The 16,759-nt window shown below is 44.1% G+C and overlaps 1 protein-coding gene across 6 annotated transcripts in view; it reads right to left on the reverse strand.

Annotated features, from left to right (window-relative positions):
• LOC123349013 (WT1 interacting protein) overlaps window positions 1-4,838 on the reverse strand; it is a 131,082-nt gene extending 126,244 nt beyond the window's left edge. For 2 of the 6 annotated variants that reach the window (XM_044986744.1, XM_044986743.1), the window contains exon 1: window positions 2,912-4,830. In XM_044986744.1, the coding sequence (XP_044842679.1) occupies window positions 2,912-4,358 (1,447 nt within the window). In that variant the 5' untranslated portion in view covers window positions 4,359-4,830. Of the gene's footprint in view, window positions 1-2,911 lie in introns of all 6 variants that reach the window. The other 4 variants (XM_044986745.1, XM_044986747.1, XM_044986748.1 and 1 more) reach the window with 3 other exon arrangements.
• Between the last annotated feature and the right edge of the window lie 11,921 nt (window positions 4,839-16,759).

The following is a 16,759-nucleotide window of genomic DNA, read 5'->3' on the forward strand; positions in this document are numbered from 1 at the left end:
GCACAATCAAGCCCACAAAGTCCTATTAAAAACAGCAGTAATTTAAATAAAATAATAGGTGCTACAGAACACTGATAATCTGTGCTATGCTGTTTTAAACCCTATCTGATGTAGGTCCTGGCTACCAGAGAGACTTCTGTGTGTCACTGCAATAGCTAAGGTCTGCTGGGAGGTTTGCAAACTCTCCTCGATATTAATTTCTGAGCAATGGGGGCAGGACATTATTAACAGAAGGTCCTGGACTCCGAAATGTGCTTCTCCCATCTGTCTGACAAAGCGTCAGTCTGTTGATCTTTAGGGCATGTTGCAACGTGTTGTTATAGATTATACATGCACCTCCCGATAGTTGCGAAAGACAAATTCTGTGCCTGTCTCCTGATGGACTCTTCCATCCTCTCTGAGTTACTCCCATGCCACTAGGAGCGGCTCTACATATTTTGCCTCCCCAAGCACTGCAGGCAGGCTGCCCACGGCGGCTTGCCTGCGGGAGGTCCCCGGTCCCACGGATTTGGCGGCACGCTTGCTGGAGGTCCGCCGAAGTCGCGGGACCAGTGGACCCTCCGCAGGCATGCCGCCGAAGGCAACCTGCCTGCCGCCCTCGCAGCAACAAGCAGAGCGCCCCCCGCGGCTTGCCGCCCCAGGCACGTGCTTGGCGCACTGGTGCCTCCCCTGCATGCCATTTCACTGCACCAGAAGGCTTTTAGAGGGCCAGGGCTATCAGGTTATGTCCTCTGCTCTGAAAGCATCTTAGTGCTGGCAATCTTCTCTCCTACCCATCTCTGTCTCCTACATGCGTCTCTTAACCCACTTCCTATTGCTCACTCTCGTTTCACCAGCATTAAAATTCCTATTTCAATTCACAGCAGTCTGAGAACCACAAAGCAACAAATTTATAAATAGCATAAATATCTGTGCAAGACAGGTCCTTTCTGCTGCTCTGGAACGTTCTCAACGAGCACAGCTGCCCTTCTCGGGTCCTTTTCTGTGCCAGCCAGCACCTCATTGGCACTCCAACCTCTTGCACGGATGTGGCCATGAGTGTCCCTCTTTCAGCTCCTACCTCTCCTGCGGAATACTATCACACAATCCAAAATGCTCATTAAATCCATTAAAATAATATGGATCCTGGTACTCCAGAACATTCACATGAGGTAAAAAGAACATGCCTAATAGGTAAGGTCTGTCTCTCCTCTGCGCCCAGTCTGAGTAAAAGGGTAGGGCACTGAGGGAGGGAAACCTTCCCCTCAAAGGCCACAGAGTCTGTTTCACTGTGCCACAGGGGGCAATGACCAGCTGACTGATGCATCAGTGCATCCACTTGCCTTTCCTGGCCCCATCTCCAAGTTGCAGGGCAAAGGCAGCTGGAGCTCCAGGAGAGCTCTCATGGAGCCTGCTATACACAACCTAGCAGGGCACCCTCTGCAGAACCTGAATCTCTAATCCACATGAGTGCATGTGGTCTACGAGGTCTTCCAAGATCCTCCCTCCCTACCCCACACCCCGTTTGGCTGCATTGGGAGATCCCCATTCTCTACAGGTGCTGGGGCAGTATTTGCAAGCTCTCTGTAGTTGTCTTTCAAATGCAAATATCTTGGCCATTTCCTTTCATTTAAAAAAAATATACCAAATGGGCTTCACTTACACTGCGGACTAACTGCAAAATGCATTAATTTGTTTCATGGAGCTTTTATTGTTCAGAAAGACAAAAACAGACAGAGAGGAAAGGAGAAGATATGCAGGCAGAGTGACTTAGCTGCAGCCTGGCAGGAAAGGATCTCATCACCCCAATCATCTCTTCTCGCTTTCTAGGTGCGAATCCAAGCTGTGTCACACTTGTGTGCTGTGAAGAGCCAAGCAAGGCCTTGCAGGCCAGAAACAGCCTGTGCCAGAGGCTCCTGTGAGCATCTCTCATGTTGAATCGGGACAAAGATTTTACTGAAGCAAGTCCTAAAACTGGCTTCTCCAGTTTGCCCATTGTTTATAAAAACAAAACTATGGCAGCTGGGCCAAAGACTTCAAACGTATCTATTTCAAATCACATGAACTTTAGAATACAAGTTTGGGACTCCTGAAAAGTTAGGTTTAGAATGGAAAGACAATTAACCATACCATACCAAACCATGCTGGCACAAACAGGTGCTTCTATAATACTTTATGCATTGTTTCCAGTCACACCAGAGAGGGGGAAAACAAGGAAAATGACAAACTGCAGAAGGGATAAACAGAAGGGGAAAGTCTCCAAAACAAACAAAACACAGATTTTTGACAGAGGAACAGCATAAAAAGCAGCTTTTTAAAAAAAACAGATCTAGTGTAACTAGTGGAATGGACCAGGAGAAATGCAATCTAAAGCCAGAGGAATACAATTAAGAAACCTTTTTTTTTTTTTAAATTGGTCCTTTAGCTCTGGACTACAGCAGACTTTAACAATATGCCCCTGGGTAAACAATCTGGATGGAAAATGGCCATGAATGTCAGTGACTATTTTCCTACAGGTAAAACTGTTAGTAAAAATAAGGTCTTATAAGGGATCGGTTTTGAATAGTTGGACTCTTACAGGCTAATGCTTCTAATGTTAGGTCTTTCAAGACTGGATTCCCTCATGCCTGTCTGGAACGTACACAGCAAGTCAACTTTCAACCAGTTCTGCTCATCGTGTGCAGCGGAACGTCCAGGCTAAGCTCCAGTCTGCTGTGGGACAGTGGCCATAGCAATGCGACCCCCTCTCCTTCCCCTCATAGCCTCCTGGGCCAGGCACTAGGGTGACCAGACAGCAAATGTGAAAAATCGGGACAGGGGGTGGGGAGTAATAGGAGCCTATATAAGAAAAAGACCCCAAAATCGGGACTGTCCCTATAAAATCGGGACATCTGGTCACCCTACCAGAGACAAGCAAGAGGATGCCACTTACCAAAATATTCCTTCTTCATGTGCATCTCCAACTCCTTCTCCAGCTCCAGCGTCAACGCTTCCAACCTCCTCTCTGCCTGGCTGGGTCCACTCTCCCTGGACGGGGTGACCTGATATGGAAGCTTGAATTTGGGAGCTGAAGCGGACCCTTTGGTGGGGCTGTAGGCGTAGGATGCTAACGCCCCTGAAGCCGAGTCGGGGTTGGAGGCAGCGGGATGCTGCTGCTGCTGCTCGTGCCTGGGATAAGCATCTCCATGCTCCTGCGTGGGATTTTCCTCCTGTAAACTTGGCCCCAGCATGGAAGAGCGGGGCGAAGGCAGCTGGAGCTCCGGGTACGCGCTCATGGAGCCTCTGGAGCTTCTGGAGCTATGGCTGGAGATGCTCGACCTGGGGCTGACCACGGACGGGTTGCAGTTCCCCACCGCCCCTGTCCGACCCTCCTGGCTGCAATGGCTGGACCTGGGGCTGACCATGGGGAGCCCCGGCCCGGCAGCCCCCTCCAGCTCGGGATTCCCCGGCGGGCCGTAGCGGGAGTCCGAGTAGCTGGAGCGGGGGCTGGCGCTGCTGGAGCGGGGGCTGACGTGCCGCTGGTCGTAGCCCATGCTGATGCCGCTGGTGCGGTTGCTGCTGGGCTTGCTCCCGCAGTCGTAGCTGGTCAGGCTGGCCCGGGGGCTGGAGTGTTTGCTGGTGTCACTGGCCGTGCTGGCGTAGCTCGACCTGGGGCTCAGCGCGCCGCCTTCGTACTGCACCAGGCTGGCCCGCGGGCTGCTGTATTTCTCCTGCCCGGGCACCACCAGGCTGGCCCGCGGGCTGGAGAACTTCTCGTAGCCCGGGGCGCCGCTGCTGCCCAGGCTGGAGCGGGGGCTGGAGAAGCGGCTGAGCTGCTCCTGGCAGGAGGCGGCCAGGCTGGCCCGGGGGCTGGCCGCGTTGTATCTGCCCTCGGGCCCGGCGTGGGCTCGGCTGCCCGGCGGGCCGGGGTAGGAGCCGGCCGGCTTGGGCACGTAGACGCCCTCGTAGGCGCTGCCGGCGCTGTGCCGGGCGCTCTCGGAGGAATAGCGCCTGCCCTTGTCCGCGAAGCCGCCGTAGCAGGGCAGCGCCACCTCGGAGCGGGTGCAGAGCCCTTCCTCGCAGCAGCCCGGCTCCGGGCCGCCCCCCCGGCTGCCGCCGCCGCCGTTCAGCGAGCGGGGCTGGGGGGCGGCCGCAGCCTGGTACACTTTGCCGGAGGCGGCGGCGTTGGCGGCGGGGTGGGCGTCCCCCGGGGGGGCCGCGGTGCCATTCATTTTCTTGCCTCTCGGCTCCGCGATGGCCCGTTGGGCGTCTTCCAGCAGCTCCCTCCGGCTGCCGCGGCAGCCCCGGCCGCTGTACAGCCCGTCCGGGCAGGGCTCGTAGAGAGACAGATCTTCCATGAACTTGCTGGCTCGGGCAATGTCCCGCTCGCACCTCTCCATGCTCCGCCGGCCCCGAGCCGGGGGGGGGGGGGGGAGAAAGGGCGGGGGGAGAGAGCCACGAAAGCCGCCGGCCGGGAAGTTTGCAGCAGGGAAAGGCACTTTTCTGCCCAGGCTGCTCCCGCTGCCCCAGAGATCTGCAGCCAGGTGACCCAGCAGCTCCTTGCACCAGGTCACCTGGAAGGCATCCCTGCTCCCCAGCCCGTCGCACGACCAGCTCCCTTAGCAGAACGAGGAGAGGCGAGAAGAAAAAGCCCCCGTGTGTCAATTTCCAGCCTTAAATAAGTTGCTCAGGCCAGTCAATGGCGCGCTGCGCGGAGGAATTTGCACTCAGGGGCTGCCTGCCTTCTCCCCCTTTCCCAGCAGAGTTGCACCTAGACCAAGCGCCGGGGACAAACTGCGAGCCTGGGGGCAAGTGCAGCTCCCGGCTCCCAGGGTCTTTGTGGCGCTGGAAGAGATGCACAGAGGCCAGGCGAGGGAGGGACTCCTTTGTGTGGGGCAGGAATGCGAGGAAGGAGACTGGGCGCTGCGTCCCTCTGGAATGTAGTTAATGCTGGAGCCAAACAATGATTTTAACCAAGTCAGCCAGAGAGAAAGAGAGGCTGAGGCTGGAGGAGCTGCCTGGAAGCAGCGAGGTTGCAGTGTAGTTAGCATTCCCTTCATGTGACATTGTTCCTGCTCCTCTTCTCCAGTTTCACAGCCCAGGGGAGGAAGAGGGGGAGCACTGAAGCTCGAGCCTGGAGGAGGTGGGAGCCCTGTGCTTCACACCTTGAGGGGAGTTCAAACTTTTCTCCTGAACCTGGGGTTTGCAGGATATACATGTAATCTCCTCCCCAGATCTAAATAAAATCGAGCTTGCCAAACAGAGCCAGGAAATTTCAAAGCTGAGGCTGACATGCTTGTCCTGAATTCACACACTGCATTTGCTCCATCTCTCCCCCCACAACCAAGTGGGTGAGTTTAGGAAGTGGAGTGCCAGCGTTCCCTCTGGATTTACTGGGTTTTGTCTGTTTGTGCCACACACTGAGCTATTCTTATTATTCAAGTTCTTAGGGATATTATTTTGTTTTCTTTTAAACAAAGTTCTGTGCAAGATTATATAAAATGTATGTTACTGATCTATGTACTGAAACAGAAGAAAATAATGATTTTTTGAATAAATGTTTTCTTTTATTTTTAATTTTATAAAGTCTCTTCTGAGATGGATGCACCTGCAAAGCAGAAAATCTTAAAAAAATAAGTATGAACTGCTCATTTAAAACAAAACACACACTAAAAAACCCTGGCTTTGAGGGAGCCATTCTTGTCTACTGAGGAATTCCATGAGGGAGTTTGAGTTAGAGACTTTATATATAACCCTCTCTTTTCACTCCTTCGCTACTTCCTCAGAGCTCTTCTTTCTGCCTGGAACTTTCCATCATTGGTTTCAGCTCTAATATGAGTATTTCTGAGGCAGTTTAAGACAAACTCATTCAATCATTTTTGAGTTAGCTAAACATAAAAACTGTATCATTCCCACTTTTTAATAATGCACATTTTTGCTTGCAAATTGTATATATTTTTGTTAAAATAAATGTATCTGAATTGTTTGCAACTAGTGCTTCAGAGGCACTGCTTTCAATCAACAAATCTGCATTTAATAGGGTGTTCACATGGATTGCTTGTTTGTTGATGTGGGTGTCATTCTAAACCAAAGAAGCAGTTCCTGTAATTTTTATTCAGAGCAGGAGGCCCACTAAATTAAAGTGTTTTAGGTAGGTCTCCCCTGGTTGCCTCAGCCCAGTGCAGTTACTCATGTGTTAGCAATTGGGGGAGGGACAGGCCAGGTAGTGGTATTTTTTGCCACTGTGTGTTAGAGCAGTGCTGGTAGAACTCTCAATAAGGCCTAAAATCATTTGATTTTGATGGGGCTCCTCAGGTGCTAAGAATTATAGGATCAGTCCCAAGATTGCATGCCAATTCTGCAATTGGATCATTGCAGACTGACAACCTGCAGCTGTGTGGAGCTGCACAGGGGTTTGCCCAGGGGAATCCAATTGCAAATACAGTAACTTTCTCAGATATTTGTTGAGACTGTACATTTTTTAAAAAAAGGATACATATGATGTATATATTGTGGCCCAAAACAATTTCTGAATCAACATGAGTTTAAAAAAAATTATTTATTAGGGTTGTATGCCTATGCAGAAGACGTTTCTACCCAATTTTATTTTATGTGATGGTCCAGTAAAAAGCATAGCACTACTTGCCATTTAAATTTGTGTGACTTAAAAAATGGTGGATAATAAAGTCTAAAAGCACGTTAGAAATTGTTACTGGCCTGAAACCTTGGATACAAAGCTGGAGCCTAGAGTACATTTTTGCAACTAAGTTATAAGCCCCTGAAAATAGCTTGTGTTTATCATGGAAGTGCTGAGGTAGCCCTAACAATAGCTAGGTGAATGTTGCCACTATACTACTAGATGTTTAGTTGCCTGCAATCAGTGGAAAATGTTGCAAGTCTGAGCTGTGGGCACTGTACAGTGCCAGGAACATTTTATCCTGTTATCATACCTAATTAAACATTAAAAGCAACTGTGTACTTGAAAAAGTCCCTAGCCAGGGAGGGTGATTGGCAATTTTTGTGTGTGTAAGGGAAATAGAAACAAAGTAAGAGTGAGAGAGAGAGAGAGAGATTGGCAACTTGTGTGTGTGTGTAGGGGAAAACAGAAAAACTCAGTGGGGGGGGGGGAGGGGAGGCAGGAATAGGGTTCCCTATTTGATGTCACTGCCAATGTAATGTTTAGTTCCAAGGATAAATATGTGCAAATACTGTAAGTCCTGTCAGTAAAACACACTTTTCTAATACCTTTTTATCTACCTAATTTCTTTATTATGCTTTTTGTTGGGCTCCTCAGTATGCTGTTGCCATGTGCAATTGATTGCTTTCCCCCTTCATTAAGGTGTATTGTATCTTTAGGCGCAGTTGTCTACTCCTTGTAAATGCTCCCTGCAATGTTTTGTGCATCTGTGATGGCTTACGGTCGTTGGTCCAAACATCAAATATATGGTTGCCAACCCTCCAGGATTGGCCTGGAACCGCCAGGACTGAAAGATTAATATTTCATTAGAAACTATATCATGTGATGCAAGGGTGAAGGAAGCTCCCTAAAAGTGGGGGTGCCACTGGTGCCAGAACTGTGGCCCTGCCCCTTCCCTGAGGCTCTGCCCTCATGTCACCCCTTCTCCCTGAGCCCCCAACCTCACATCACCTCTTCACTCCAAGACCCTGTCCCCCACTCCCTCCTCTCAGCCCGCTCACCCCATCGCTCACCCTTATGGCTGGTAAAAGTGATGGGGTCATGGCCCCCCCTTATGTGATGAAACTTCCAGGAATATGTCCAACTAAAATTGGAAACACTTTCAGCACCATTGGGCAGCAGTAATATAATCTTCCCTGCAATTGTCCTGCAACTCTAACCTGGAGGGAAGCCCACAAAGGTTGAAAGGTGCTCCAACCCCTGGCCCATTCATACCTTGGGCTTCCTGGGGGACTCCCAGCAAATATTCTAACTGTGGTGTAATGTGGACAGATATCCACCAAGAACTGGTTTGAGACTACTTATCTCATGCAGACCACAGAACAGCCTTCAAAAGATGACAGGTTCAAATCATTGCTAACTTGGGCCCTGCACCCATATCATGCCCAACTGAAGTCCAGTTGTAGGACTGGGCACTTGGGTTGTATGATCCAGTGCCCTACAGGTGGAAAGTTCCATATCCTATTACCAGTATGTCCTAGTTATAATTATCTTGGCTTTTTTCGGAGATCTTGTTTTTCTGTCGATATTTACTTATTTGCAAATATGACACCATATTCTCCTTGGGTAACCATGGTGGCAAGGGCCATAAGAGAACTTGGACAGATAATTTGACTTACCCAGTGACAATTTTTCAATTACTTTCTGCCATGAAATAATCAACATCAGTACTAATATGATATTGTGGACAGGTTAGTGTTAAAGTTCTCTCCAATGACTTGGGGTCATATCATGACCCTTGCTGTGTGGTCATGCAAGGGAGTTAAGGACGGTAAGGAGCCCCCTTACTCCCTTGTATTTTCCTACCTCTGTTGTGGGCAACAGCATAGATGAGGAGAGCAGACAGATGGTCACTTCTCCATCTCCTGTGCAGGTGGTGGGATGTAGACAGGAAGCTACAAAGTTACAACCTTGGCTTTGCCTCCCAACATGCCAGCTAGCAGAGCTGAGAAGATGGCATGAAGCGGGGTAGTGAAGTATGGCAGGAAAAGGGCTAGTGGAGCTGATTGCTCTCATGAAGCAAGGGTGTCTCTGAATCACAATTCAGTCCCTGCTCTGCTTCTGGGGCAGCAGAGTTACATGCTACCCATTGCTCAGGGCAAGATTGCAAGATTACAGTCTAGCCTTTGATGCACAAGGAGCTGAAGCATGTGCTTTCTTCTTTAGTATGAACTCAGCAAAAATATTTGGAACTAACACGGGAATCTGGGAAAAATCGCCCCTTTTGAAAAGCATTTTGGATTAATTACATTTTTTACAAGCTTTCTATAGTAAAAGTAAGATTACACTCAATATATAAATCCAAAAGCTAGGCTTGGGTCATGCTACTGCAGATCACTGAACCCTCTTGTGTATGTCAGCACAATGGTCTTCTCTCTGTTCTTTTATAATAAGAGATGCTCAAGACCAACTCTTCACAAGTAAATTGTACTGCTGTAGTACATGTAGTGGAAAATACTTATACACACACTAGAGTCACAGATGTGGCCCACATGGGTGAAATAAATATGTTTGCAGTGGTATATAACATGCCTGAATGTTGTTACATTTTCTCATAGACCATGTGTTGCGATGTGGAAACACAGAGGGGCTGAGCTGAAAGTGTGTAGCTATTATAAACGCTCTAGTAATTCTCTCCACTTTTATATTTATGAAAGAAGCCAAGCAACAGAAAGAAGCCAAGTAACAAATTATAATTTGATAGTCTTGGCATTTTTGTCTTCATCCTAATTTAGGCATATTTCCCTAGATTTAACAGCGAATGGAACCAGCTGTAAAATATATGTGTAGCTATAAGGCTCATTCCTGCACAAAGGAAATTCTTCTTCAATAGCTTTCATAGAGCTACCTGGCAGTATTAAAGTTAGATCAATAGAGGGATGAATTTAGCTGCTTTATTTGGTATGTTAATCTTTACGTTTGATTTTTAAGCAATACCAGTAAAACAGATATCAAGGAAAGCCACCTGCTTCTGTTAAATAAGCTCCTTTGTCTAAGACTTAAAGGGAGGGAAAAAAGCCAGGTGGAGTTATTGATCTGTGAATATCAGCTGGCTGGGCCTGGCAGCCACTGGACTCCTATTTCTGTTAATTGCCAGTGCGCCTTTGAGGAAACCCTGGCCAAGCAAGATCGTAGAAATAAATTACTGTGTGTGTGTGGTGATTGTCTCTCTCTCGGCTGCAAATAGCTTACTCACAGAAAAACTGAGACTCTGTAAAGATAATTCATGGGTGAAATCCTGGTTCCACTGAAGTCAATGGCAAAACTTCCATTGGTTTCAGTTGGCCAGGATTTCACACCATATGTTTTTACTATGATGATGATGCAAGGTTGTTTGTTTTGATTTTGACCTCCCCAGTTCAAGAATCTGGAAATGGTGAGAACTTTTCTGAGATTCACTTTACCAGATTTGATGCTACCCAATATTTAATTTTTGACTACATCTTCTCCCTGCTTCTCTGTCTCCCAATACTGAGTAAAATAATTAAATTATATTGTTGGGTACACCATTGTAGATTAAATAATATATAAGTTTACTACTGTATTTTTCCTTTGGAAAAAGCAGCTCAAATTTTTGGTGGGGAGAAGAAAGCTAATGATTATTCCTCCCCCTTTTCTGTCTTGGGCCAAGATTTTTCAAAATTAGTGGTGATCATTTAGAGGAAAATTGGTTTGTTTGTCTCGGGTGAAAGTTAAAAATAAATAAATACACAAACAAGCCTTTTCAAGTCTGAAGTTTGGGACATAACCATGCATCATTGCTTAGATGAGTATTAATTGCTTGCAAAAAGGTTATTTAAAGTAAATTTATTTCTTCAGGATAATTTAAAACAGAGCAGCTGTAATACTCTCAATTCTCCCAGTCTAGCCACTTGACTTTCAGTGGTATTATAGATATCTATTTTTACACTGCTTTGGGGTATATCTGAGAATATAAGCATCACAAATGCCACATTTCTTTCCTTTTGAGGCTGAAAGGCTCTGTGAATCTTGTGCTAATATGTTTATAAAAATACTGGAACTCAAATTATTATGGCTATTAAGTTCTGGTTATTATTGAACATATTTTAGAGCACCATCTTCTGGTAGACAGGCCACATTGCACTCGATCAACTACATTTAACTGCTAGACAAAACTATTTAAAATATTTTCGACTAACTCTACTCTGCAAGCTTGCAGATCATTTTTCATTCTAAAGCTGCATTCAACAATATTTAAAGTATTTTACATTCTTCTTATTCTTTTAATATTTCAGTGCAAATGCAGCTAAGCACCAAGCTATATAACTCAGGACAACACCTCGAAAATACCAATGACTGGTGCCCTTAAGCTTAAACCAGCAGAAAAAGTATCCCCAAGGATTTCACTAGTGTATTTCACTATTTACATATAAAACAAACATTAGCCAGTGTTTCTCATTTAAGAACATAAGAATGGCCATACTGGGTCAGACCAAAGGTCCATCCAGCCCAGTATCCTGTCTACCGACAGTGACCAATGCCAGGGGTCTCAGAGGGAGTGAACCTAACAGGTAATGATCAAGTTATCTCCTGCCATCCATCTCCACCCTCTGTCATATAGTTTTGCATCCCACAATCCCCAGGGAGTTTAAATAGTAAAATTACTTACTAAAACAATTTGTTTCCTAAGATTTTGGATGGCTTCAACACTAGGTCTGTCTTATTCATAATTATTTACAAACATAGGACATATTTTCAAACATAATCAGCTGGCTTCAGACCAGACACTTCATTTGCACATACACAAACCTCACATTTACTAATTCAAATCAGTTAATTATGCATCTGACAAGTTCATTAAGATGTGGGGCAAAATAAAAGGCCTTGTCTGAAGGCCCACTCATTGCAGAGATCTGGGGCGGGCGGGGGGGAGGACATTTACAGCTATAGGACTACAGTTTATCTTTTAATGATAAAAAGAAAGTCATGAAAGGAATACTCCAAAACTTTATCCATTTAGGAAATCCTGATGCTCTTACAGTATCTGAGCTAAAACACAGTCATTACATAGGTGTCAATCCACTGTGATTTTTCCTCTTTTTTTTTAAATGTCAGTTTACAGTTGGTGCAACACCACACACCGTTGACTGAAGTCTTTACTTTATACCCACCCAACAAATATAGCAGGCCAGTAGCAGTGTTAACTTGCTGATATTGCCCAAGCAATGTGCTTCGTCCATGACCTGAGGGATCTTTTCTAGAAGCGAAAGGGGACTCCAGTCTCTGTTGAGATTCCTACTTTCAATCATGATGATGGTATTTTCTTCTAAACAATTATAACTACCAATTAAATGTTTATGTTCAATGCAAGTAATAATGCATTAAGTAAAAACATTTTTCAACCTCTCTAATACATTAGTGAAATAATACACAGGTAATAATGACAAATAATATAACTTACATTCACATAGCTTTGTTTGTTCCATAATACATACACTGGGATCCCTTCATCCAGGACTGAAATGTAGTCACCTAGCGGGAGAAACAGTAACACAGCAAAATTACAAAACTATGATATATAGTACAGGAAGGGAGGAACAATGTTACCAATAGGAACATCAATGGACTTTAGGAAGGAAGAAGATACTTACCATGACTTGGAATTTGCTCAGGGCGTTGGAACCAAGCTCCTAATTTATGAAATGTGTAGTGGGAACTTCCCTGACTACAGTTGGTCAAGGAACTTGGTTTTATAGCTAATTACAAAGATCGCTCCATCAGCAGCACAGCACTCCCAGCATGATGTTGAACCATGGCTCATTGATTAAGAGTATGTCTTTACTGGAGCTTGAGGTGTAATTACCCCTGATAGGTTTGATCAAGCTATGGTGCTAAAAATAGAAGTGTAGCAGCAGCAGTGCAAGCAGCAGGATGGGCTAGCTGCCAGGAGTAGGGTACCATCTGAAACCCTTGGTAAGTACTTGTGGGGGACTAGCCTCTCCTGCCATTAGCATTGCTGCAGCAACACTTCTATTTTTAGTGCACTAACTTACAGGTACAGTATGTCTACTGGAGCTGGAAAGAAGAGCGAAGAGAGAAGAGCGTCACCTACTCTATCACTATTGCTTTCTGAAGATATCCTTTTCCCTATGCTCTCCCCAGCCATGACCACCAGCCTTCTTCAAGGCCCTCTCTTACTTTTGTTGCCCAGTCTTCTACCAGTCTAACCAGCCTCTCTTCCTTCAATTCTTTCCTTAAAACACCTTTCTCCCAGAAGGCTAAGCTATCTTATACACCCATCCTTCCTCAAAGAAGTGTCACTACAACAAAGCCAGGCACTAAACTGCCCATTTCACCACTCTACCACTTCACTGTTAGGTACATGCCATTCCCTCTGTCGTATGTCAATCTGCTTAGATTGTAGGCTCTTTGGACACGGACCACATCTTCTCAGCTGTCCATACAGACCCTAATACATTGCTGATGCAATACAAATGATAAATAAGTGTTACTGACTCTTGCAGTATTTCTTGTTTTTCTTAAAACACCAGGTCCTAAAATCAAAGGATTACATAAGAATCGCACCATTTAAAAAAAAAAAACCCTAAGTACTCAGCTCTCAAAGTTGCAGAACAAAAGTTGAAAATGTAAACCAGTGTGTACCCAAAAGGCTCAACTCACTCCTCTCCCCCGCAAAAAAAACAACCCCAAAACAAAAAAGGCAAAGAAAAAGAACCCAGAGTTTATAATTTTTTTTTCAAAAAAATAACATGATTTTAAGCCAGTCTTATGATTTTTGGCCTGACTCATATTTGAATGTTTGAGATAGGGCAATACTGACAGTGTCATTATACTGCAGACAGAGCCTAAATCTGCTTAGCGTACAGGATCCAAAAAGTGGTTGGCAACAGGCCTTACTGTAAGGATCACAATTTGAAATTGTAAATTAGATGCTACTTGGCTGCTGTGAAAGTCAATAGGCATTGACCAGGAGTTCATTTGTCTCTGGATGGCTCATAATTGTCACAGAACAAAATTAAGGTATCAGTAAATTAGTAACACCAGTTTCAAAGCTGATTTTTCAGGAAACAAGCCAGTGAATTGTTGTCAGTTGCCCAACTTAGACTTTCTCCCAGCTGAAGGGAACAGGAAAAAAGTCTCATTTTGACAGATCAGTGGAGGGGTTGGTTAGTCCACCACAAAACATTTTGAGAGCCAAGTAGTACCTTGAGTGCAGGGTTGGGAAGGGAGAGAGAGTCCACAAGAATCTCTGCCCACAAAACAGTCCACAGAACAAAGGAGCGTGAGCTTCCATTTTAATTTCATGCTAGTTTCCATTACCGAGTTTAGTAAGGATGTTTGAGGTGGAAGCAAATGCATATGTTCATATTTAATTATGGTAAATACTTCACTGTACTTGTACACTGCTTTTCATTCCAGCACCCCAGACAGACAATTAGGCTTCTGAACATGCCCATAAAGTAACAAGCATTAAGTACTAACCCTCTTTTACAGCCTCTTTGTGGCTACTTTCCAAAGTAACTACATTAGGTAAAATGGCATCAATGTAATAAATAACCACAGCAAGTTGCACCAACACAAGAACTGCTTTACATCAGTACAATTAGCAGTTTGCACTGATGTAACCACACTGAAGCAATTATACTGCTGCAAAAATCTCTAATGGAGACAAGGTCTTACTTAGCATCATACAGTAACTCAAGAGAGAAACTGTGAAAGATCTCTTGACTCTGCCTCTTGTGTTTTAACTATTAGGCCTAATCTTCTCTTGAGTATATTTTCTTACTTTTTAAAAGCACCTGTACAAAAAAAAGAGTTTAACAACTGAAATTGTCATAGCTAAAAATGAGACATTTCAGAAATTCTTTGTTCATTTTTCTGTTAATTTTTAAAAAATCTACAGCTGTCAGAAGCAAGATAAAGTTTAGGTGAAAAAACTCCTACTGTAATGTGGCTATGATAGCCAAATTAAGGCGATCCACACTTCCATCATTCTGAAATTTAGACTTTCATTTGCTCTCAGAGCCAGTTTGCATATTTAGTGGTTCATCAAGTATTGCTGAACTTGTAAGGACCCATGAGAATATAGCCAGCACTAAATGAACAACACATCTTGAAGTCACCTATTTCTATAGAAACAGCCTGTTTAAGGGCAGTATTTTTATAACTCCCTTTAAAAAAATTTTTAAAAGAAAGAAAAGTCTCAGAACTTGTTTAGTCACCTAAGTATTGATTACTCAAACAAAAAAAAGAGTTCAACTCCTAAAAACACTGGTTTTTTTTGAATGAGCAGTGTTAAATTTAGGCTCAGTTTCAAGTTGTAAATCAGACAGTGATGCATCGGTTACATGGAAACTTCACTCAGCAAATACAAGATTTTAACTGGACTGTTCACATATAGGTTTTCACATCTAATAATTTAGTTAAATGAGGGTATACAATGCTTCTAAGCAGTACAGAAAAACCACACATTCACAGACAGGTAAAATATTTACCACATACACAAATACCGGGCTCTTAACTCCTACGATTCAAAGTTTAGGGCCAACTACTACTACATTTTAGCTCCATACTGCAGATTTCTGGAATCTGGTTTTATAGTGGTTTATTCAAGGGATAGAACAAACTGGCAAGGCAGGTTGCAATGTGCAACACCAAGCGGAGTGTTCCCCACCAACTTTGGGAAACCGCTGTAATACAAAATACAGCATTTCAGTACTGTACAGCAGACAGAACACCTAAGCGTTTGGGACCAGTGACCAATGAAGTATAGAATGAGGGTTTGGGTTCTCCTCCCCCTCCATTTTCTTGTCTCTCCCCAGCCTTCCAATCTGTGAGACTGATGCCTTTGAACATTCCTTGACAATGGAACAAAATGAATAGTGGTGATAAAAAGTCCCTCAAGAAAGTAAATCTAATTGTTAGAGCAGAGGATTGAGAGCCATGACCCCAAGGTTCCATTCTGCGAGAAAATTCTGTTGCAAAGTTGCTTATGTTGTTTAGAGGAAAATCTTAGCCATTTGGCTTATACCTAATTCAAATTCCAAGAGATGAAAAGCAATCCTCAACATGAGTAAACTTGATATCAGAAATTTAATCAAAACTGCAGCTTTCCCTGATGGATACAAATGGTAGGTATTTCTCTAAGGTCTTGCATACCAGTCATTGCTAGCAAGCATTTAGGTAAAATATGAGACAAGGTTACAGCATCTTGGAGACACGCTGTTAGCCTAGATGGCATGAGGTTCTGATTGTGGCATGACAGCAAAGCTGTAATGTAAGGATCACAAGCAGTAGTAATGAAGCCATAAAGTTTCTTTTAAAACACATACACAAACCTTGTAAAGAAAAAGTGCATTTGCCTTACTTTTCTGGAAGTACTGAACACTTGAGTAAAGGAAAATTTACATCTGAACATGTATTCATGACAGTCTATAGATTCTTTTTAAGAAGGGCTGCAAAGACACATTATCCAAACTCTTGAAAGCTACAGAAGCAAAACATCAAGAACATTAGTCCTCTGTCAAAATTTCTTCTCTCTTTTCAAATTGATGCTACTTTGGCATGATTAAAAACACTTTTGGATCATGTCTTCATTTTCAACTTGACATCAAGTCCTGTCCTGTCAACAAAAGAAAAAGACTAAGCATCTAGACCTGGAATTTCATATTTGGATATTTGAATTGCAAAACCAAAATTACATATGAAAGACGACTAAATATACAATTGTGGAATCTTGTACTTTTTGTCTTGTTGGCATCTATATCGTTTGCTTTGTTTACAGTTGAAAAAGTAGCTTACGTAGATGCCACAGCCCAGACACTCTACCAGGAATCTGAACGTTAAGTAGGGTTATTTCTGTACTGCACATCATAATCAACAGATTCTGTTGAGAATTTCATTTAAAATTCGGTTGATGTGCAAGCTATAATAATAGAACTCATCTGGTCAATTTTATTGGCTCTGTAGGGCTAACACTAGTCATACTAAAGCAAGCAGTGTTGGTTCAGTACGATTGGTGATCTTCCATTTTGAAAATAATTTTGGTAAAATAGTAGTAAACCTGATTTAGGTGCAAAATCTTCATCTCAAGTTGAAATATGTTGCAGACATATTGCAAAC

Source organism: Mauremys mutica, chromosome 14 (genome assembly GCF_020497125.1).
Source record: "Mauremys mutica isolate MM-2020 ecotype Southern chromosome 14, ASM2049712v1, whole genome shotgun sequence".
NCBI classification, from domain to species: Eukaryota; Metazoa; Chordata; order Testudines; family Geoemydidae; genus Mauremys; species Mauremys mutica.